The sequence below is a fragment of the Erpetoichthys calabaricus genome, chromosome 11, assembly GCF_900747795.2.
Source record: "Erpetoichthys calabaricus chromosome 11, fErpCal1.3, whole genome shotgun sequence".
NCBI lineage: Eukaryota > Metazoa > Chordata > Cladistia > Polypteriformes > Polypteridae > Erpetoichthys > Erpetoichthys calabaricus.
Genome location: NC_041404.2, coordinates 14,599,313 through 14,623,784, shown reverse-complemented (window position 1 = coordinate 14,623,784; position 24,472 = coordinate 14,599,313). Strand labels below are relative to the sequence as shown.

Genomic DNA, 24,472 nt, shown 5'->3' with positions numbered 1-24,472 from the left:
ACCAGAAATTTTCCCTGCTCAAGCGCAAGTCATTTGCAAGGTTTTTCCTTTACCAAGTAAAGCTCAGATGCTGTGAGATAGCAACCTGCCATTATTTATATCAGTCATGATTCCTGCCTGGCTCACAAAACTCAGAAAGAGGCTTTGCCACAAAAAACAGACATCAAGACTTCGAATGACACTTGATAACAAAGCAAGTTTTACCCCAAACTCAAAATACATGTTTTTCAGCCAACAAGGGTCAACATAGGATTAAATGCTTCAAAACTCAAAAAGAACCATGAAGAAGGACAGAGCAAGCAATAAAGACCTTGTCTTTATTAACAAAAAGAATATTCCCTTGTATGTATCAAGACCTGGAAGGGATGAAAAAGACAAGCCAAATGGCAAACCAAAAGTCAAACAAATCCAATCTGTGATCCAGTAAATTACAATACAAAACCCATGCAGTTAAATCAAAACCAGACTATTAAAAGAGTACCTTCATAAATAAAATTCAAAATTCAACATTGAGATAAACAACAGAAGTTTTCACTAATGTCACCACAGCCAATTTATGTTCTGTTATTCCTTTAAATAGGCCTGGGGGTGGTACCACAACTGGGATGACGGAGGACTTTGTCTCCTTGCACTCAACATTTACAAAACATATATAAGTCAAAAACATAAAAACTCACATAAATATCTGACACAATATTAAAATAATAGCATTTTATACAGTGACATACAATAATTAATAAACAAAGGATCCATAAGATAACACACAAATATATTCAATAACAAAATAAAATGTATTGTATAACAAAATAACATCATAGCCAGCATTATGTCATGAATGCTACATATCATCATAGGGCATAAAAGCTCTAAAATGGCAGCACAATTAAGAACAACCACACAAGTCAGTATTGTCACATGACAAACAAATACACTCAACCTGAAGCTGCTAGCAGAACTCCATATTTACCACAGTATGCAATGTGAAGTTACCAAAATATATCCAAGACACAATACCACTTAAGTTTATGTTTTTATGTCAGACATGTATTCAGAAAAAAAGTAATTTGTATATTTTCATTGAAAAAATATACGTAGTTTGTATTTTTTCTGTAACAAAAAATACAATATTTTGATTTTTTGCAGGCTAAATTTGGATAATTCATCAATGAATCAATTCAACTCTAACTATGTGCATTTTGTATTAATCCCTTTATTTATAGTTTGTATAATTTAAGATGTTGTAAATTAGAGGATAATGAGCAGAAACCTGTATTTTCTGACATGCAATTGGAATGGTCTTGGGGCCAGCACCCACCAAACCATACATTGAAGATTCCAAAACTCGAAGTAACACACAGACATCCCGATGATTTAATAAAGGCATAAAATCTAATCAATTTTTCTTTGTAACTGGAGTATAGTTGCTGTGACTACAACATTTGAACATTTTGAAATTTAAAAGCTTAACCACAAGCTTTGGATTAAACACAAAACTGAAAAATGTTTTTCTTTCAAAGTCGTGAATGAATATGCCAAATGTTGTGTACTTCTGAGCAGTGGTTTGGCTGTTGTAGGTATCGGTTTTAAAAACTCTGAACTTTAAAAGCTACAAGCTGAATAGCTGGAATGCACCCAAACCTAATAAGCTCTTAAGACTAATGAGTGTAAGTTGTCTGCAAAATTTCATAAGAATCAGTCTATTTGTTCTTGAGTTAGAGTGTCCACAAAATTTTTACCACGGGCCCAGAAACACATGGACACAAATCTTTTCAAAAATGCTCAATATTATATTAAAGGGATATGAAAACAATTTTATTCCTTTAAAAGCCCAAAGTTGATTTTTTTCATGAAAACAATACTTATTCCATATATGCAATATGAAGAAATATCATGTTGAAACAAAAACAAACACAATAAATTCAGTAACAATACATTCCTGACACAGGACGATCCAAGAACCTCCTGTTTAAGTTTCAAGTGCTGACTGGTGCATGGGTCTCCAATATTTAAACTACTGCTGTCAGCAAATGTGTTCCACTGGTTTTTACCTAATTTATACCAATGCTGCAGTACTCACAGGTCTTTCAAGGAAGACATCATGAAATAAACTACTAAATACTTTACCAGCCCTATTTTGCCCCTGCAGAAAGTATACAATCATACTTTGTTTGAATATGGAAAAGAAGTAAAATAAATGAATATTCTAAAAATGTAAGTACCGTAGGATGGGGCGGGCCTTAAGATTTTCTTCAGTAAGTATTGCCATAGAATTTTCTGTTTCAAACAGCTTGTTATTGGCCTCATTGCTAGATAGCCCTCGAAAATTTCAACCCAGGTTTAACTATATTTAAGTGAATGCAATATTTGTAATGTGAAATATTTAAATCTCAATTACTGGTCTAAGTGACAGCCCTTTAAGGAAAGTGAGATAGTCCGGAGTGAATTTCCTGTTACCTTCAAATATGTACTACTAGAATTTACTCTTTAGGTAGGATTTTTTTCTTTTTTTATAAAATCAACATTTAGATTATAAACAAAAGTTGTTTTAATCAGCTTTTTTATATACAGTAAAATCACCACATTACAGAGAAGCTGTTCTGTGACTCTTACGCTGCATTCGCATGTTATGGGAAAGATGGGAAATTCAGGGTTAAATGGACTGATACATTCTTATAATAGGGCCATGTAACAATGAAAATATATATATATACTAGTCATTTAGCCCGTTACAATAACGGGCGCTAGAACAGTAGTGCATAAACATTAGTAGGAACAGTCTATATTAAATGGCAAGGGACTTTGACCTCATTCTTTTTGTTGGTCTTATTTTTTTTTCTTTCAGCATTTCTTTTGTTGATGTTTACTTGCTGAGCTGACCGTTCTTCGCGGGCTGCCGCCGTGTATTGTGTGTCTTTAATTTTCTGCGACAGTAATACTGTCTTGTACGGCTCTATTCAATAAGGGCGCACACAAAAAGGCGAGCTTCAAAAGGGCGACCTCAATTGAGCGCGGCGAATAAAGGCGTTTGTAGATAATTTAGTTCAAATGGCTCTGGAATATGTGAAGAGCAACAAAGGTGCAGATCTTTATTTACGCGCACCTTTATTCGCTGCGCCCAATTGAGGTTACCCTTTTGAGGCTCGCCTTTTTGTGTGCGCCCTTATTGAAGGATGCCTGTGCACGCCCTTATTGAAGGATACCATCTTGTACGTCCGCTGGCTTGTACGTCCGTAATATACCTTTAATTTTCTCTGACGGTAATACAGGCGTGCGCGTCGGTATTATGCCTTTAATCTCCTCTGACAGTAATACTGGCTTGTATGTGGCTGTAATATGCGTCACTGTATTGTGTACCTTTAATTTCCTCTCGCAATAATACTGGTTTGTATTTCCATAAAACGCCTCTAACTTTCTCAGACAGTAATATCGTGCATCGCACCGTGCCCCGCGCATGTGCACTTCATCAGAAGACACCCACACACGGACACCTGGACGCACATAGGGATTTTATATATATAGATTGTACACGGTCATACAACATCAACATAAAAGAAAACAGGTTAAAAATTGATTAATTAAAATTAAGTACACCAGTTAGTACTGCAATGATAAAATGTTGTAGTAAGTATTTGCAGCTTCAAATGAGGATGGCACAGATGTCACCAGAGTCCTACAGTATATTTGAAACCAAGCTTGGTCAATGTATTGCACTTTTGCCCTGTCTCTACTTGGATATTCCCTTGATAACCCTGTTTTCTTACTATAGGGTGGTCCAGATCTAATTATGCAATTTTCATAACGCTATAACTTAAGTTTATCACATAGGACAGGGGTAGGCAACGTCGGTCCTGGTGAGCCGCAGTATGTGCAGGTTTTTGTTCCAACCCAGTTCCTTAACGAGAACTCAAATATTGCTGATGAAGCACATATTGCTTAAGTGACATTTTGATGCTTCATTTTAGTGGTCTCGCTTGTTAAGGTTCTCCAACCTTAATTGCTTATTTCAATCTTAAACTGCTGCATTCAGTGTTTTAATTGCTCCTTATTAGCAATAAGATGTAAAAGACAAAGCAGCCAGCAGTTCTCCAGCTAGCTTTTTTCCAATTACATCTGTGTGTGTTCATCATGCACTGTTTGATTTAATAAAACACTTAATAGAAAAATGTGATAGACTGAAAATGATCTGTTTTAGGCTTCATATCATTTGGATATCATCTTTGGAAAGGAAAAAAATCTACGATATAAGAGCCTTACATTGCACAGACTAACAAGCCATAAAATTAAATAAGGTCTGAGATTGGCAATGATTGGTTTCTAATTAAGCAATTGGGTTGGAATGAAAACCTGTAGCCACTGCGGCTCACCAGGACCGACGTTGCCTACCCCTGACCTAGGAAATTCACAGCACCTGCCCTGCACATAGAGATTTCACTTAAAATTCTTTTTGTTGCTGATAGATGGCAGCACCTCCCCCGCATTCCAAAATGGCTGGGAGACGGTTGTCAGTCGAACAGTTGCATAATTAGATCTGGACCACCCTGTACATTTCAAAGATGTGAAGGTTTGTCTGACTGCTGCCTGTGAAGAGGCAATAAGTTCAGTATGTCTGGGTTTGTAATCCCAGTACAGGACTGCGGGAATCTAGAGCCTGTCCCGGCACCACCAGCAAAAGGCAAGACCCAGCTGTGGATGGGATTTAAGTCCTGGTCAATTTTAAATGGCCAAACAGCTTATTATGCATGATGACTTATGGTAAACATGCAAAACTAAATAATAAACTATGCTTGTGAATGTAAACATTATATTTTCCAAACCTAATTTATACAAAGTATATTTATTTTAGTTACTGTAAATAAACAACTAATAGGTTCTTTTGTTTGCCAATTCTGTCTTAAAAGTCAGAAAAAACTATTTGGAAAATCTTAAAATGCATTAAGTCTGTTAATATGTTATGGCTTATTCGGGATTGGTTCCTGCCTCTTCTAAACAAAATGATAGCAATTCCATAAATTGCTCTAAGTGTGTTTAGGATGTGGAGAGTTGAATGATTACTTTAGCTTTAAAAAATATGCACCTCAAATATCACTGCAGCTCACTTTTGAAAACAGGGCATAGTTTATTTTGCAAGTCTATTTACTCCAATAAAGTGGCACTTGAGACAAAAAACCCTATTTCAGAAGCATGGGTATGATAGTGCATAGCAGGTACCACTTATGTACACTAGCCCGTAATCGGTCCGGTCAGTCTAGAGTTAACTAAACATCCTACACACACACAGGCCAATCATGCTAACTCAACACAGACTATGCTGGGAATTCAACCAGGGTCACTATAAACTACCCACATAAACTTAAATGTATTTTTTATATGTAGGTTTCTGGATGTGCATTCATTATACATTGTTGCTATAAATGTTTTAAATATCTCCAAAACACAAACACACACATGCACAATATCAGGCAAATGTGCAAATAATGCACCATGTATTCATGAGATAATGCATTATTTAAAAAAAAAACACAATACACTTATATAATAAAGTAAAGCATTTACCAAATAATGCAATTATATTTTTTATAGCTTTTATGAATGTGCAGATTACACATGCATGCTACTTTCATAGTTTACAAGTATAATTAATAAAAAAATCCTTTGATGGATTGAGATTTAAACAACAAACAATGAAAAACAAAAGCTACAATTAGTACTGTATCACTTCTGAAAGAACTATTCAAACAAAAAAAAAAATACTGAAAATATGCAGTATATAGGGACACTGGATAAAACAGCTGCATTCTGTAACTTAAATTGTTGATTCATAATTTCTCCTGTACCACACACCAGCCGCATTCTCATGGGCTTTGTCTGACTGCAGCAGACACTACACTTTACAGAACAGGTTATTCTATTTTTTTCTTATATGTGGCTTTCACACAGTATAAAGAGAGACTTCAGTCAGGTGCATCCCTGTCTCAAGTTGCATTTCAACTCTTAATAAAAATTAGCATGCTGCTGTCAGTAACTGGTAGGTAACACCATTTACTAACAACCCTCCCACTAAATACACAAGAGTTAGTACTGGCTCTCTACCCCCATCTACTGGTAGAAGGCATTTTGCAATTTGTAAAAGAGGTGGGCGATATTTGCTATAATGTTATGATATACAAGTGGTACCTCAGTATACATCATTAATCCGTTCCAGATCCTTTGACTTATACCACACAGGACGTATACCAAACAAATTTTTCCCATAAGAAATAAAGGGAAAATGATTAATCCGTTCCCATGAAAAAAAAATCCTATTGTTATTGGCATATTATACATTGATGGGGTTGTATAAAGTAATTTAAACACTGTTCAATCCTAAAATACATAAATAAAGAAGCAATTAGATTAAATAAATTAAAATTTAACCTCACTTTACTTTTTAATAACGTCTTTGTTTTTCACAATCGTAGATACCGTCGTTCTCGGTATGCAGCAGCCATGTCCCGGATACACATGCTACCTTCATACTTTTCAACAATCAATTCAAATTTACACGAAAAAACACAAAATCACGAGAAAATTCACATACAGTTATAGCGCGGGTTGTTCACTGAATGCTAGCAACTGGCGTACTGACGCTCGTGGGCAGCATTGGATAGCGCACGGTGTGACGATGCAGGTCTGCTCCATGCTCCCATACGTCCTTATGGGGAGTCCTGAACCCAACAGCATCGGTAATGTCACCGAGATGAGCTGACAAATGAGGACAATTCTCAAATGAAGCCAGGGGATGGTGCAAGAATGCCAAGTGCTTTTATTTGAAACAAAAATCAGTGTCCAAACAAAAAAGTGCAGTGCATCTGGTTTCAATAAATAATTATTTAATAAATATCCATAAAAACAAGTGTTCTGTGGGGATAAAAACAACAATAAATAAATCTGATAAAATCCGAGGTTAAAAATGCAGTCTCACTCTTCCCGATCACAGCCCACCTGTGCAGGTGCGACTCGCTCCAACTACCTCATTAACTTCCCCGCGGTTGTGAAATTGCGCCCCTGGAGAACGACACGGCTATATGGGTTAAAACCTGGCCCTTTTTTTGAAGCTGCAGACCTGCTATACCACACGCGGTGTTCTAGCACGCGAGTCGTATTCCAAACAAAGGTTGTATACCAAGCAAAATTTTTTGCGTCCGAACAGGACGTATACCAAGTTGGACTTATTCCAAAGCAGACGTATACCGAGGTACCACTGTATTTATATGAGCCAAACAGTAATACTGTTAATATTTTTAAATGTGGCTTGCTAAAAAAACTGCAAGCTAGAAAATAAATTAGTTCTGGTTAATAACAATACAGTAATATAAAGTCTGATCTTGGTTTACTTAAAGAAACTTTGTGTAGTTATCACAGATACCATTCCCATAAGTATCACTTTACAAGGTGAAGGAAAAATAATTTTTAACTATAGACAGGAATTCACTTGAAAAACTTAAGCTGGCCTTAATACTTTAAACTTTTATCATATACTAAAACTGGATCAATTGATTTAATGTTTAAATACAATACTTTCTAAATGTTACTCTTTATTTTTTCCTAAATTTAGCAACCTTTTACCATAACTTAAAACATCAGAAAAAAGACAGCCCTACCACCAGTTATATGAGGAAAGAGACAAACTTTTCAAGAAGGAACAATGAATTTCCCTGTAATGTTTAAAAGTGTGGTTTAGCTTTGAACAAGGGCTTTTACAAAGACACTTCATACTTTTTCAATACTAAAACAGATGACACATTATAAGCAAAACTTAGGTAGTATGTTAATGCTTTTCTATTTAGATAAGAATTACTTCAATATTTCAGTAATTAGTTTAAGCATCCATCCATTTTCCAACCCACTGAATCTGAACACAGGGTCACGGGGGTCTCCCGGAGCCAATCCCAGCCAACACAGGGCACAAGGCAGGAACCAATCCTGGGCAGGGTGCCAACCCACCACAGGACACACACAAACACACCCACACACCAAGCACACACTAGGGCCAATTTAGAATCACCAATCCACCTAACCTGCATGTTTTTGGACTGTGGGAGGAAACCGGAGCGCCCGGAGAAAACCCACGCAGACACGGGGAGAACATGCAAACTCCATGCAGGGAGGACCCGGGAAGCGAACCCAGGTCCCCAGGTCTCCCAACTGCGAGGCAGCAGCGCTACCCACTGCGCCACCGTGCCGTCCAAGTTTAAGCAGAAAGTGTCAAAAACTCTGGCACTATAAATCTAGAGTTATTTTGTTTTAGGAATACCGTGTAGACAGTTATTGTTATCTTATTTGGCCGACGTCTTTACCAAGGTGACTTACAACATTTGAGATACAATTTGTTACATTTCTTTTGATTTTCCAGTTGGAGAACAGGCAGGTGAATTGACTCACTCATGGTCACCCACTGTCAGTAGTGGGTTTTGAACCCACAAACTCAGGACCTGAAGTCCAAAATCCCAACCACTATACCAAACTGCCAGAGTTTTACTTGGTTACTGATAAGAGATAAGAAAAATAACTGGTTTGAGTGCAAAGCTACATAAGCATGCTTTGCTTCAACAGGAGCATTTCTGAGGTCAGAAGTTCACGTCCCAGGTCCTCCCTGCATGGAGTTTGCATGTTCTCCATGTGTTTGTGTGGGTTTCCTTCCACTGTCCAAAGACATGCATGTTAGGTGTACTAGTGATGCTACATTGCTGTTTATGTGTGTGTGTGTTCACCCTGCCTTGAACTGGTGACCCTTCTGTGGTTTGTTCTTGTCTTATGCAATATGTTGGCTGGTTAGCTGGTAGGCTCCAGTACTCCCCATGACACTTCCCTGGATTAGGCGGGTTAGAAAATGACAAGACATGACTCTGTAGGGCACAGGAAAGTTGATGTATGCATTTCACTTCAAGTAATCTTAATCTGTCCAGTGTCATAGCTATTCTAGCATCGCACACACACAGTGCTTCACAGTACCTGTTCGGCATGATGCTAGTCAGAACAAGGTAGGTTTGCTTTTGTTAGCAGAATGTGCAACTATGTGTGATGTAACTCATCTACATGGGCTAACTGAAAGCATTCTCCATAGCTAATTTATCTTATATTTCTTTGAACAAGGTTAAGATTTCAGCATTCAGCCAACAGCAGAACAACCCATGATTACCATACTGGTTAGGAACCCATAGTATGCCTGCATTTGCCATGTTAGCAACGGACTAACTGCAACTGATGACTGAATTAAGATGGTTATAAAAAAGCATTACTAGATTGAAAAGATATCCTAAAGTTGTCACAGTTAAATGACATTAACCTTTACCTAACATTTTTATAGTAATATGTTCCACCCACTATAAAAACAGTCATAAAACAATTTCCTGTACTTTACTTGCCTGGTGAGCTTGCTGCAGCAGTTCCATTCTTTCTTGCAGTATCTGGCAGTCATACTCCCTGCTCTTCCTCAGCATCTGCCGTCTCAACTTTTCCACTGATGTACGTAGTTCATCTTTTTGCTTTTCATTCAGTGACTCTCCACATTTTATCACACTGTCCTGCTGTAAGGCATTGTACAATGTAGCCTCCAACTCTTGAATTTGCTATAAAATACATGCAAGGAAAATTATAAATAGTTCATAAACTTCAATGATTAAAATGTGCTGAAAGCTTCTGATTATAAAGGGCCCATTCTTAGATAATTTCCTGTTTTTCCAGATACTAACCTTCTCCAGGAAAGCCAACTTTCCAAACCCACATGTTGAAAGAATTATGATGTTTCATATCAAGTCAATTCTTCAGATAAAGACTGAACACTTGTAAATCTCACAAACTGGTACTTTCTTAAACATGTACATATTTTTACGCCAAATAATAATTGACAAAAACATATAATAAAAGCTACATATCAACCCTAACATCTCTGAAGTAATGTTCAAGTACGCCATAATAGTGGTAGGTAGGTGTTGTACTATTCTAAAATACACCTATATACCATTGGGCTCTGTGGTTTACCACTGCGCCTCCAATAATCAATATATACATTTAAAGGGACAGCAATATACATTGTCAGTTCCTGATGCAAAAAGAAACCAGAACACTTTAAAGCTGGGAAATCTTTTACTTCACAAGCATATGATCATTATTCCAGCCTTCCCAAAATACACTCCTAATACATATCTAAATCACAATTTCTCAATATTCTTTCAAATTCTCATTTAGCTTAGTGATTTCTACCTGTGAAAATTATTTCAACCATATACAGATTAAAGATCCATTTTCTACTGCATTATATTAAAATTTGTATTCAATAAACCAGATTTCTGTATTTTTTGTCTTGGCGCCTTCATTATTAATTCAACTTCTATAAAAATCACGTACTTACATATCTTTTAATATCTGCTTTTTGCTTACTATGAAATGCACTACGCAAAATAAAAATGTGATTGATATAATGTAATTGATTAAAAAAGATTGTTCAAAATATATTTTTGCAGAAAAACTGAATTCAAAATATATAATCACCATAGTAGCAGTTTGATACTGAATTTGGGACTTTCATTAGTTGTCAGTTATAATCATCAACATTAAAAGAAATAAACATTTGAAATACATCAGTCTGTGTGTAATGAATGAATCTAATATACAAGTTTCACTTTTTGAATGGAATTACTGAAATAAATCAACTTTGTCATGATATTTTAATTTTATGACCAGCACCTGTATTTATTCATTCACCTATTTATGTATTTATTTATTTAAAGAACTTCTGTAAAAAGTAAAATTTCCCCCAAATAAAGTCCCATCTAGATATGAATTAGTGACACAATAACAGAAAGAATGTTTTAAAGTTTGCCTCAATCTTAAAGGAGTTCAAAATAACATTTAATTAAGTGGTTACCATATAGGCTTGGTCCAAGGCTTGTTTCCTATAGTCAAGCTCTTCTTCCAAATAGCCTTTTTGCTTGCAGAACATTTCCTATAAAATGTAACATAAAACTGCAGTTGTGCTGTTGACATAGAACATACTAGAATGTAATTTTAGTGCCCTCTGGTGTTCAATAATGAAATAGCATGACTTTAAAACACACTGTTCAAACATACACTGGTCTAATTTTAAGGTTGACTTAATCATTCTACTCCACATCTAACAATAAAGGTAAAACTGGCTCTAATGCAAAAAACATTCTGACATTACAGCAATATGAATAGCACCTTAACCATCCGCTGTAGGGTGGCATTGGTAGTGAATATACCTGAATACTACAGATAACTAGGAACAGTATTTAAAATGTTTTTATTGTATTCATTTTTGAGCAGTAGAAACACAACTTAATCTTAAACTACGGCATCAAATTTTAGCTAAATAGTTTATTAAATCGGAGGAAAACAAAAAAAAATTAAAGTTCATTGACTTACCATTTCCATCTCCAGGTCCATCATTTTTTGATGTAATGCAGCCTCTGTACCTTCAATTTGTTGAATCCACTAGACAGCACAAAAATATTCCACAGAAGTACGTATAATGAGTGACACATGATATCAAATATGAAAGTCAGTAGTTTTATTACTGTCATATTCGTACAAATCTCTAACACATAAGCTACAATGTTGGTGCCTGGACAATCTTAAATATTTTAAGAAAATTTTCTGTGAGCTCATCACCAGGAATGTATAAGGTGGGAGTGACATGTAAAGCAGATTACTTGACAGGCATATGTGAGCCATAATCAGACAGATGAGATTTTGGCAATGACAGCTGGCTTTTGTGATGTGAAATATTACTTCACTGACAGACACGAAGTTACAGCTTGTGCTGGAAGCTGAGATATAAGGGTTAAATATAGTCAATTCACCTACGTATACACCCATCACCGGCTTTGGAGGAAGACTTTATGGAAATGGGCAATTTCCTTTGTTCATCATTATGTCTTCCTCCAGGGACAGTGATGTCCTAGGCAGACTTTAATTTGTGCCAGTGGAAAGGATAACTTTAACAGAGCTCTGATTTAGAATGTGATTTTGTTTATGTATGTTAGAAGTAGTGGCACCTACTAATTTCTGTGATCCAATTTGAAAAATTCAGCACTTACATCTGAAATGACGGAACATTTTGAAGGCATTAATGAAAAAGAATGACATGAGAAGTGAAATCATCGTTTGAGTTTTGTAGTAGTCAAAAATTGTCCATAAGAAACGACATATGCGTACACAAGGCTTTTCACAAGTGTACTTGGCATCAGATTACCTTTAGACAAAGCGCTGTAAAGAAGGCTGTCCAACAATGGAACCTATGATTTAAGAGGAACAATGCAGATTTCATCCTGAACATGAAACAATGGACCATATCTTGGCCCATAAATAGACACAAAACCATAACTGGGTTAAGTAAAACTACTGTATGGCACTATGGGAATAATGATTTACATATTTGTGTAACAAAACTAATATACAAATGCCTTGTGAGGATGGACGACTTACATTACCCCTCTTTTTGGCAAATTTCACAAAGGATACTGATTTGCCTTATGTTATTGTAATCTTGGGTGCAGTAAAGATTATGCCTTAAAAAAGGTGGCATATTTCCTGCAGATGAGTTGTGAGCATCTGATCTAAGTAAAAGCAGTTTAAGCACCTTAGTGTCCTGTTCACAAGAGAAGTAGACATGATTGAGGGATGTCACAAGAACCGATAACTTCGGTCAATACTTAAATTCCACAGGCGCAACAGTATTAGCTTTTATGCAGTGGTAGTACTGAGTAAAAGTCGGTGTTGCACTTATGCATGACTACAAGTAAACTAATTACTTTGGAAGTTACAATAATACATGAGAAAAACCAGAGTAAATACTTAATATAAAAATGGCACATAATACAGAACCACAACAGCATGTCTAAGAGAAAAAAAGCAGAAGTCATGTCTGGAAATGCATGTTTTTTTGGCAAAAGAATTTCTGGGCATGATTGTAGTAATTATGTATACTATTACAAAAGGAGAAAAAAATGCAATTACACACACACGATAGGCTTTTGTTATGGTCTCTTTTATTTCATTAATGATGTAACCAATCACAAGTGAGTTGTAACTGTTTAACTTGCAGTGTCATTAATTTGAAACAGAAAATGCAATGATGGTGAGAATAATCTCTTTTTTAAATAGTAATCTTACAGAGTCTCGATAAAGGAACATTCACTTCACATTCACTCTGTAATTGCAATGGGCATCCACAATTATGCATATTAGACTGAGATGTGGGAGGGAACTACACACTAGCAATGCTAACAACAGTTGTAACAAGTACAAATCGTGGCAAGTATTAAATGAAGTAGCTATTTGGCTTGTCTACATCAACAATGAAATGAGCAGCTTCATCTGTAATCTATTATACACATTTATACATATAAAAACACACATATCTATATGGTACAGTGGCAGTGGTACACCTAGGGTAGTAGCTATTAACTAAAAAAGGACATTTTATTATATTAATATCTAGTTGTAAAACAACTGAAAAACTAAATACCTCAAAGACTCAAAAACACTTTGATTTGCATTTTGGTGACATTGTAGAAAAAAGAAAATTAGCTAACCTGTTTGTTTTTTTAATTTGTCAATAATAACATTGTAGTGAGTAGGCTATTTTAAAGCACCATATCTTTTTTTCCTCTGAAGTGGAATGAAGTTTTACCAAAGCTGAAATAGGATGTGGATACATGCTCAAGGGGCACTGTACACCTCAAGTCCAGCTGATAGGGGGGAGTCAGAAATACAGAAGGAGATGGATTCCTCATACCAAAGACAATAAGCCACAAAAACAGTGCTGACACAACTCAGTAGAGAGAGGGCATGGACACTGTACATAGTGCCATTCAACCCATTAGACGACACCAAGGGACAACCCATCCCACAACCTCTCCCAAATTAATAAAGTATAACCTGAACTGCAAGCAAAGAACCAAACAACCCCCCCCCCCAACTCTCCCCATGGTCTTGCACCTGTGGGACATAAGTGTCAAAACTCTCACACAAGGGTGCGATATTTACCTAGTGTACCAAAAATGCTAGTGCCTACACTGACTTTAAATACTGTATAGTTCACAATATTTTTTTTTCTATAAGGTGCTGTTTGTAACTTAATTCATTCTTCATAGCACATACACCAAATACTGAAATGCTTACACTGTGTACTGAATTAATACACTATAGAGTAAAACGCATACAGTACACTGTGTTCTGAAACGCATACATTATGTACTGAGATTTGGTCTCTGACACAATAAACTGAAATGCTTACACTATATACTGAAATGCATAGTGTTTTAGAATGTTGTGTTAATAGATAGTCAACAAAATTTATTCCGTTTGCCAGTGTTTTGTTTATATTTTGGCTCAAAAGCAGGAACTGATCTACAGCAGGAATGTTTTATTCATAGGTATATAGCATGGTCAAAACTTAGCAGCTCTAGTGAACAAAAGTGGTAATATTATCCGCTAGTGGAAAAAAACAAATCTAAATATTGCATTTAAAAAAGTACTTAGTTACGTGATATCTCTGATACACCCAATTAACCAACAGCATTATAACCGAGGCCCATTGTCTTAGGAAATTTCCCAGGTGATGCCATGTTAACAGAGCTAGTAACATTTATTTTGTATTTTCAGTGATTCAAAACACATTTCTCTGTTTATACCACATGTGCTATGTTAACAGAAACACGATATAAACGAGATGGGCAAAGCAGAATAATTCATTGCTGAATAGGAATATGCAAACTTAAATTAGTTTTTTTGAAAGCAAATGCAAATTTATATTTATGAGTATAACCACTAAAATGTTGCAAATGTAGTAAACACATAAGTCATATAGTTGAATTTTTAAAAATAATTGACTATACGAGTGTCAGTCCAGTTAATTTTCTAATTTTGGATTTGTACACAGGTTAAGTAATATTAAAGTCTGATCACACATATGATAATCTTAAAACAGCACAACAAAAACTGTTTAGCAAAAAATAAGATTAATATAAAATTAAAAAGATTACTTTTGCACAGGAAGCTTTAATGTTTGAACAAATGGAAAAAAGAAGAAGAGATTTGAACAACTAAAAGACCTGGGGCCTCATGCACAGTGCGTACACACAAAAATGTTGTGTACGCCGTATCCACGCTCACATCACGATGTATAAAAACTAAACTTGCCGTAAAGCCACACACATTTTAACGCTAGCTCAATCCCTTGCATATGCAAGTTCTCGGCTTGGTTTTGCAAACTGGTGGCACCCAGCGTCAAAGCAGTGCTACTGCTCCTGTGTGGTTTCCCTTTAGTTTTTAGATTTGCATCCCTGATGCGGCTTTATCAAATGCACTGAAATGAACCACGTATTGTTTATTAGTTTAAGGCATCTCATTGTAATCAACCCGTAACCATATAATGGTGCACCGAATGGCCAAACTATTCTAAATACCATCACTGCTTTAGTGTTGTTATTCCCAGTGCACCACTGAGCAATTAACCCACTGTACCTGAGTGTGGAATCACAGCTGTACAGCAACTGATCAGATTATCGGTATGCAGCATCTTGCACTTGCTGTCTCAGCCATGCGCGCAATCTATTTGAACTGTTCCCATATGGCAGACGCTTCACAGCCTTTCCTGTAGGGACCTCGCGGTTCAGAAACAGTTTCATCCCAAGTGCTCTAAACGCACTCAATCAGTCCATCAAGTCCTCCTGATAGAACTGTTTGTACTTATAAGTACAATCACCTCACTGTAAACTTGCACTACAGTTATAATATTGCACAGCCTGAGTCACTTTATAAAACACGTATTTACATATGATGACGACTGGCTTCCAAATCGATTTAGATTTCCAAGCGCTGTCTTCTTGGTGCTCTTGATATCATTTTTAAGATGAAATGTAGTAAACCATGTTTATTACGTTATACAGATAAGTTTTAAACTTCATTAAAATAATGTATATTGTTAATAATTAAACATGTGAGGACACGGTGGCGCAGCGCTAGTGACGATCTGGCGCCCCATTCAGGGATTGTTCCTGCTTTGCGCTGTATGCTTGCTGGGATTGACGTGACCCTGGATGGATAGATGGATGGAATAACTAAACATGTACTACAAAGTTATTTCAATGTTTCATAAAAGTTTTGAAGAATCTGCGTTCTAAGCTTACAGATGGCTTGGCATCTATTACAGAGCTGATCGTGTGGCGATTGGTTACTTGGAGAAAGAAAAGGAAGGACAGGAATAGGAGGTTAGTACTTCTGAGAGAGACAGTACTGCTACAGTAAATTATTTCATCGAAGATCGCAAACGGTGGAGCAAGCATCTTGTGGGAGGTAGGAACAATCTCTAGACAGGGCACCAGTTCATTGCTAATACTGTGCCACCATGTCCCCATGTTTAAAACATGATTTAATTCCTATCATTATGAAAATTATATCGAGTATACATCTTAATATTTAAATTGCTCAGAGTGCTGTAATATCATGAATGTAATGTATTCTGTGTCCTGTCGGCGGAAGAGAAAGCCCGTTTAAGAAGCACGTAGTGATTCACACACATAGAGCACATAAAAGAACACGTAGAAAGAAGCATTTAACGTGCTACTTTAGTTATCTGGATCTGAGAAAATAGTAAACTAAACGATTTTAAGATGAAATTTATGACTTTCTACTTTGATGACAAAATAAAGTACATGATTAAAGTGGAAATTTCGAGATCAAAGTTGACATTTGGACATTTTTTTCAACTGTGTCCTTATTTTGTTTTTCTTTTCTTTGTACCCTAATACGCTTCCATATGACACTCAGACGGTGGCTACGACTCGCCTTTTCACAGCGACTTTGATGTCTGACAATTTCTTATTTATTTTGGACACTTTGCGACTTTCTGAACTTTAACTTTTGAGTTTCTCTGCCACTCTGTTACTCGATCAACTTCCTTTTGTTGTTTATATCACTGCTAAACCAACAAATAGTATGTTTTTCCTTGCCTCCACTTGGTATTCGCTGAAATTCTGCTATTTCCCCCGTGCTTCTGCCATTGTCTTTTCACAGAACGCTGAGCTAAGGGCTATTTATATTGATTTGCATATTCAAAGAGCCGTAATTCTGGGAGGAGTTGGGCAGTGGTGGCAGGCGCGTGCACGTGCGTTACTTTTCACACTGACCAGAATTTATGTGGCGGAAGAATGTGGAAGTTGGCGTATGCACAGATTTATGCATCTGGATTTTTTGTGCACATGCACATTTACGCTTTTGTCCGTACGCCATGTTTTAGTGTAAATTCTACGCATGCCGTTATGCATGGGGCCCCAGGAGTTTGTCACACTTGAAATTTGAATTAATTTGATTCATCTGTTAATTATTACTCTTTAGTAATTTTTTTAACCAGCTAATGATGAAAATATAAATGATAAAATTGCAAATGTTAGAAACAACCTGAATTTTAAAACATGTTGGTAGAAAAACAGCTTTGAAGAGTTTGTTTAAATAAAAATATCCTGAATTTTCTTTGAATTCATTAATTCAGATACAATAATGTCTACATTTTTATTTTTAGTATTGGTTTCAAGCAGTGTTTTCCAGTTACTGAAGGGAAAGAATAAATTTAGAATATGCACATGGTAATATAAATCTGGTAGTTCATGATGATATAATTCTTCACAAACCCCAGACTGAAATCCCCTCAATATTATAACTCACCTTCCACACCACACCTATTTGTTGATACACTGGAGGAATCCCTATGTCTCACAAAATTTTAAATTCAAGTCCTGCATTGTATTTTGGCATTTATTAATGTCAATATTAGTTTATTCGTATGATAGTTAAATAACTTAACTACTTGATGATTAACCAGTCATTTAAAGGTGTTCTTACTGTTAGTATTCATATATTTTATATACTAGAAAAAGACACAATATTGTTCACTTGAATAATGGAGGTATTTTTAATAAAAAGAATTTGAATGGAATTTCTTTTTTACCCTGGTATCGAATATTTATCAAGTATCATAATATTTTAATTGTATTTGTATCAGAAACAAAAATTCTAGTATCGTAACATCTCTAGACATGATATCAAGATGGAGCAACAGACTAATGTGGGCAGTGTGAAGTTCTCTGATGAAGCTATAAATTGTATTATGCTAAACTTAAGAATATTAGCATGTAGTATATGAGATCTATGCCAGCTGAACTTTGCCTTTCCTTGCTACAAAGTATTGTGAAACCCACATTGATAATTGTAGTTTTTATTTTCTTCTACTCCATTGTCAAGTGGCCACATCCTTTGATGCCTGGATCCATTTTAGCATGGCCTCATGCATATCAACAAAAGTTTATAGGTGTCTGAATTACTTTTATTCGATATCTGTTTTCATGCATGTAAATGTTATATGGTTAATCTGTTTTCTGCTGCTATATTGTATTTATGAATTTATGCCTGAGCTTTTAGCTTGTCCTCCCAGAAGACCACTATGGATGATTCAATGAAAACTGAATTTCCTGATCAATCTATGCTCCCATCTTTATATGTAGTTCTGAATGCTGGGTAATGATACACAGAATGAGGTATACATGCAGCGAGTCTTTCTAACTAAAGGGTTGTAGAACTCCATGACAGAGACATAATTTCAACAATCCAGAAAAAACTACATCTCCCACTAGAATAAAATGGTACAGAAAATAAGATAAAAAATAAAAAGTACTTCTAGTTTGATTACAAATTATAGCACTCACTTAAGCATTTAATGGGGAGTTAAAAATGAAAAATAATTTGAATATGTAGTACCAAAGTACCAATAATATTATTTTACATATTGAAATTACCTTTTCAGCTAGAGAAAGCACAGTGCTTGCTTGTATAATGGCAACTTGTTCTTCATTCCTTAAATTCTAAAAAAAGAAAATGTACACTATTTGTTAAATTTTTATTATACATATGTAAAATGATCCATTGTTTATGAATTTTAGGCTGTTTATACTGTATATTACATTCAAAAATTCTTTACTCATCTCCACCTAAATAAGGCACTCTGCTCATACAGTTTTATAGACAAACAGAAACCTAAAATGCTTACAATACGAATTATTAGAATTTATAGTGCAGTGTTGCTGCCTGATAATAATTAGATTTTATCACCTGCAACAGAATGATTTACAATTTCATTATTTTTAACATTTTTTAACAAGGTACTGCAACATCCTGAAGCCTATCGAGGTAGCAATGATAAAAACCGTCTCTAAACAGAATGACCATTTATTGCTAATCACAGTTTTACATACATTGACACTAGGTAACGTAGAGTCACAAATTATCCTAACCTTCTAGTTTTTGGATAAGGTAAGGAAAACTGGAGTACCTGGAGAAAAACCCACCCAGACACAGGAATGTAGTACAAAAGTTAAGCAGGCAGTAGGTGGCATTCAAAATGGGTTTCCTGAAGCTGTGAGACAATGTTGCTAAACAATGCACTATAGTAGCCCTCATTAAATATTGTCTAATGGCAAAATAATATTAACATACTCATAAAAAACATAACATGGAAAAACATGGCCTTACTCAGGAACTGTTCTTGTGAGTAAAAAATTCTGGTGTAAAAAATGACAAAAATCTACACAGATACTGGTTTTCTTTTTTTAAGTTTCCCATAACTCAGCATTTATAAATGAAATGAAAAAATAATTTCTAGCTTTAATTACAATAGATATTTAAAAATTTCTAAATTCATTGAAGAACCCAAATAAGTTGAATTATTATCATAACTGTTTAATACTGTAATTACTTAAATGAATGCAAAATTATTGATTCTTAAAGTAAACCTAATTTTCTCACTATTTGTTATTCAAGGTCATGCTCACACTTGTAAAGCTGATCAGTGTAAATACATATGTAAATACTGTAACTCTCTTATGTACTTAACTGTGTACCATTTACTAATATGGACAATCAGAACTCTTGAGGGAAAAAAAAGAATATGAAGAATACACTAAAAAAAGACAATCCTTACCCCGTTATCTCCTAGAATATCCAAGAGCTTTATAAGATCAGGAATGCACACATCCTAGCAAAGAGAACACAACAAATTAAAACATGAAATTATTTAATCAAAATTCCCACAATAGGCTTGATAAAAAACAAAGAAATCTTAGACATACTTTAACTCCTTCCTTTATGCAGTAAATCTGAAGTGCACTGACGCCATCTGAGAAAGGATGAATATTGAGACCAAAGGGAGGAGACCTCCGCTCACGTTCCTAAAAATAAATACAATGAATGACTAAGGCAACACAATTGCTAATTGTACTTAATTATTCTGTTTTACATATAATATTAACATACCAGAGCTTGTTGTTTATTTTAATTTTTAACACTTGCGATCATCAACTAGGTTTAGAGGCAACAGGGTTGAAATGGTGTTGAGGCCTGATATTTAAAGCCAACAACATACATGATTTCAATAATTGTTCTATATTTCTTCTGCCATTACCAGAATGATTTGTCATGAACCTTATTTTTTTAGTTTCACATGGATTTGCTTCTTATTAGTTGTGGAGCATTAATCTAATGATAATAATAATAAAAACATCAAATGTTTCAGACTGCTTTAACATCAAAACATTGTTCATGTTGTCAGAACAATTACATATTTTGGTAATAGTGGAAAATTCAAACAAAGCAAATATTTATAATATATTCAAAACTAAATTTCTAATTTGTAGTTTATCTGTAAATACAGTATGTATTATCACAAGTACACACATAATTCAAATTACTTGCTTTGGCCGGTCAACCTAAGCTAACAGCACAACTCTTTTAAAGCAGGTTACCTCTAATTCTAAAATCCGAAATTCCAGCAACTCATTCTGGTCTCGGGAGTCCTGGAGTTCTTGTTGTAGACGACTGACATCCGCCTCAAGCTTTTCTATCTGTACATAAACAAAGTAACTCCCAGATATTACTGTCCCTTTTGGACACATGATTTACCCACTGTAATATAACTACATGTTTAACCCCAACAACTAACATTTCCAATACATTTTATAAAAATGGGTTGTTATTAAAAAAAATTTTCATGTTGAAAAAGTAGGCTTATTCTAAATAGGATCGATTATGTAACGTATTCCATTTAGTTTAATATGTAACCCATGAGATAAAGATCTACATTGTTATAAGGTATAGTTAAATTAACCTGTAAAGCACACTGTGATAGCATTCATTATGAAGGATATAATATGACACAGATATTAATATTACTGAATTAATATTAATATAAATGGTACCTAAAGTAGGTGAGAAGAAGAATTTCATCATTACTTTGAAAATAAGATGCAATTGAGGCTTTGTATTTTTCTGAGAGTTCAATGTATCACAGTTTAAAGATGCGTAAAAAGTATGTTTTAGATATTGCTATTTTTTTACATTTGAACATAAAGCCATGCTTAATATGTCAGCATAGTGGAGTAATTAATAGTTGGTGGCTGGACACTTGTGCAAAAAACAAGTTCTACTACAGTATAAAGTATGATTAAATATGCCAGTAACATTCAACAAGTCTGATGTGGTGCTCCTACATTTGATTCATTACATTGCTAGAGAGAATTTCCTGCTACTTTAGCTTAGACAAACATTTTCAATCCAGTTACAATGTATAATTATTTTGTAGTGTCCTGATGTAAAGTCTGTAAGTGCTTTGACAGATGAGAAGTCTTTTGACATCTGCAGTATTTTAAGTAACCAAACTGAGAAGTATTCCAGGTAACATCAACCACAATGTCATCTAAAGATAATATGACTCCCTTCTAAGTCTCTTATGTCAGGAATGCAGCTGTTGGTAAATGGGAAACACCCGTGAAGGAGAAATTTTCAGATATTTTATTTTCTCTTAGACTAAATGCCAAAACTGAGGATCAAATAACAATCCAGTCATTGGCAAGAAAACAAAACACTCCTTCATTCCCTGTTCTCTACAAAGCCAAATCTCAGGATTCCAGGACAGTAAACTCAGCTTAATTAGAAATCTGATGATCAATATTTCCCTTTGATACAAGACTGGGAAATTACAGTGACTGGTACAGGCATAATTCACATCTACTCTTAGTGATGCAAACATTCAGCCACATTTAGTTTCATAGGAAACAATTAGTTTATCATGCAAATGCATACTTTACATTGTTAGAATGGCATTGATCTCTAGTTTTACATGAAGATATAAGTAAAACTTTATTATATTATACCGTATTATAATTTTTTGAAGTGCTTACATTTGTAATATTCCAATTTAATTTAATGTACAGCCAAAAAAGTCTAAACACATACAACTTTTTATTCACAACAGCTTACATCTGAGTTTCACAGTAGCAACAGTAATTGGCACTGCTTTCTCAGAGTCCAGTGTTCAAGCTTTGCCCACATTTGTGGGCAGTTTACACAGTTGACCTCTGTCTTCATGGTCTAGCTTCAGGTACTGTGATTTCCTGATTATGGCATTCATAAGTGAACATCTAGATAGATGAGTTAAATGCTTTAATGTAACAATGGAATGCTTTTATTACACTAACTCCTGAGAATTTCCTTCATGTTAAACATGTTAATGGCAATGGGCTATTAGAATTCAGTCATCTCTTTTTTGAATAAAACATGTCACACCGATATATAATTAACTTTTTGTTACCCTGTCAACTTACTGTTAAAGCCAATCAGAGTTTTTTTAGTCATTTTTATACTTCAGAAATGAACTGCTGTGTTGTAAACTCAGCAAATCTGCACATGGCACAAGTATGAACAAAACATTGAGTACTTAAGATTTTATTAAATGAAATCCACCAGATTTACAATATACCTTTTCTAGGAGCTCTTGATTCCTTTTAAGAAAAAGTTGTTTTTCTTCAACCCATTTTGAATCCTGCAAAAAAATTACATCATAAGTAAATGCTTCTTTCTCGGAATTACATTAATTTTATTTTTCTTACATCTCAGAACTCAATGCATTTACACTGAAGATGAAATTGAAGCTTTCATCCACATATTTATAAAACTTCATTTTCCAATTTTCTTACAACAGTTTGCACACTACAGCTTTACATTGAAGGTCTAACTTAACAAAATTCTTTGATTTGACTTTATGTAAAAAATTGACTTACACCCTTTCACCAAAACAAGACTATATGTGCAGTATGCAATAAAACATCAGGTGAAAAGTAAGGCAGACATCATTCAAACTGGGGAAAAAAGCAATTCTTTATATATTTCAGGTGTTATTTAACCATGATACTAGTTATTCATAGGGCTGTTCCCAACTTAAAAGGTCTAAATACTCTAGACCTTACTTATTTAATTATTTTCAGCCTTAATAAATAGGGTATACGGTATATAATATTACTCATGCCACAATGACTCTTTAAAGACAATAAATATTTTAGCAACACTGCAACACTAGTAAGCTCTTTGTTGTAAAAGCATGATTGTGTTTGCTAAAAGTAGAAAACTTTTTACAAGTTTTGTTAAAGTAATATAATTCTTAATGATTCAAAGTTATTAAATAAAACAAAGATTTAAGATATTTGATTTTGTTTGTGCAATCTTAATAAGAATATGCAAGGAACTGGAATGAACCTGGACACTTTTATAAAAATATAAAACTAATTCACTGATGACTAATAGTATGCTCAATGCTGGAGAAGTCTGGTCTGGTACACTTGTATGTTTATTTATTTAAAGTACATGACAAATGTCTGAACAGATTCATCCATTTCCTGCTCCAAGTACCAGATATTTAACCAGCATCTAATATAGTGATGTTATGCTACAATTATGTAAAATATTGTAATTCAAAAACTCAACAATTTAAACTACAGTTATACAGAAATATTGTTTTTTCACATTTCACTGTATTTGGAATATTATTTTTTTTCAGCTAGTTCAGCACAGCTTGTTGGTCTTTTTTTTTTTAAATAAAATAAATTTTGCTTTCATACACATTTTTAATAGTCATAATGACAGCTTAAAAATACCAGCTATATTTTATTCATAGCAAAGATTTTAAACTATGTGAGTAAAATAACTTACGCTGATTTTTAATATCAGAAAAGCCTTACTGTTTACAAGTATTTATAGAAAGTTACAAAATGCTAAGAGGGGTTACCTGGAAATGGTGTTTAACTATTTCACTTTTTTCAGACCCATTTTATATCTGCTGTAAATAAAACAAAATCCATCACTGAGATGAGTGTGTTTACATTCAATGTCCTTACCTGTCCTTTCTGTGTCAGTTCTTTTTCTAGATCTTCTATTTTAGCTTTGTACCTCTGAACTTCAGCTTGAAGTTGTTCATGAGCCTGTTTAAATGAGTAAAGAAGAGGTCTACAACATCTGCAGCATGACCACATCTATTACAGTTTGAAATTCATGCAAGCAAGAAATATGGTTGAATACTGAACTGTAGAAT

General features: G+C 34.7%; 1 protein-coding gene and 1 long non-coding RNA gene across 2 annotated transcripts in view; both read right to left on the bottom strand.

Moving 5' to 3' along the window:
- LOC127529612 (uncharacterized) overlaps nucleotides 1-24,472 on the bottom strand; it is a 356,389-nt gene that overhangs the window by 204,661 nt on the left and 127,256 nt on the right. The gene's annotated exons all lie outside the window — the stretch shown is intronic.
- jakmip2 (janus kinase and microtubule interacting protein 2) overlaps nucleotides 1-24,472 on the bottom strand; it is an 81,757-nt gene that overhangs the window by 9,675 nt on the left and 47,610 nt on the right. The window contains exons 11-19 of the mRNA XM_028812727.2: nucleotides 24,279-24,362; nucleotides 22,868-22,930; nucleotides 20,856-20,954; nucleotides 20,184-20,282; nucleotides 20,036-20,089; nucleotides 18,855-18,920; nucleotides 11,425-11,493; nucleotides 10,907-10,984; nucleotides 9,405-9,608 (exon numbers count right to left, since the gene is read on the bottom strand). Coding sequence (XP_028668560.1) covers nucleotides 9,405-9,608; nucleotides 10,907-10,984; nucleotides 11,425-11,493; nucleotides 18,855-18,920; nucleotides 20,036-20,089; nucleotides 20,184-20,282; nucleotides 20,856-20,954; nucleotides 22,868-22,930; nucleotides 24,279-24,362 — 816 coding nt within the window. The remainder of the gene's footprint in view (nucleotides 1-9,404; nucleotides 9,609-10,906; nucleotides 10,985-11,424; nucleotides 11,494-18,854; nucleotides 18,921-20,035; nucleotides 20,090-20,183; nucleotides 20,283-20,855; nucleotides 20,955-22,867; nucleotides 22,931-24,278; nucleotides 24,363-24,472) is intronic.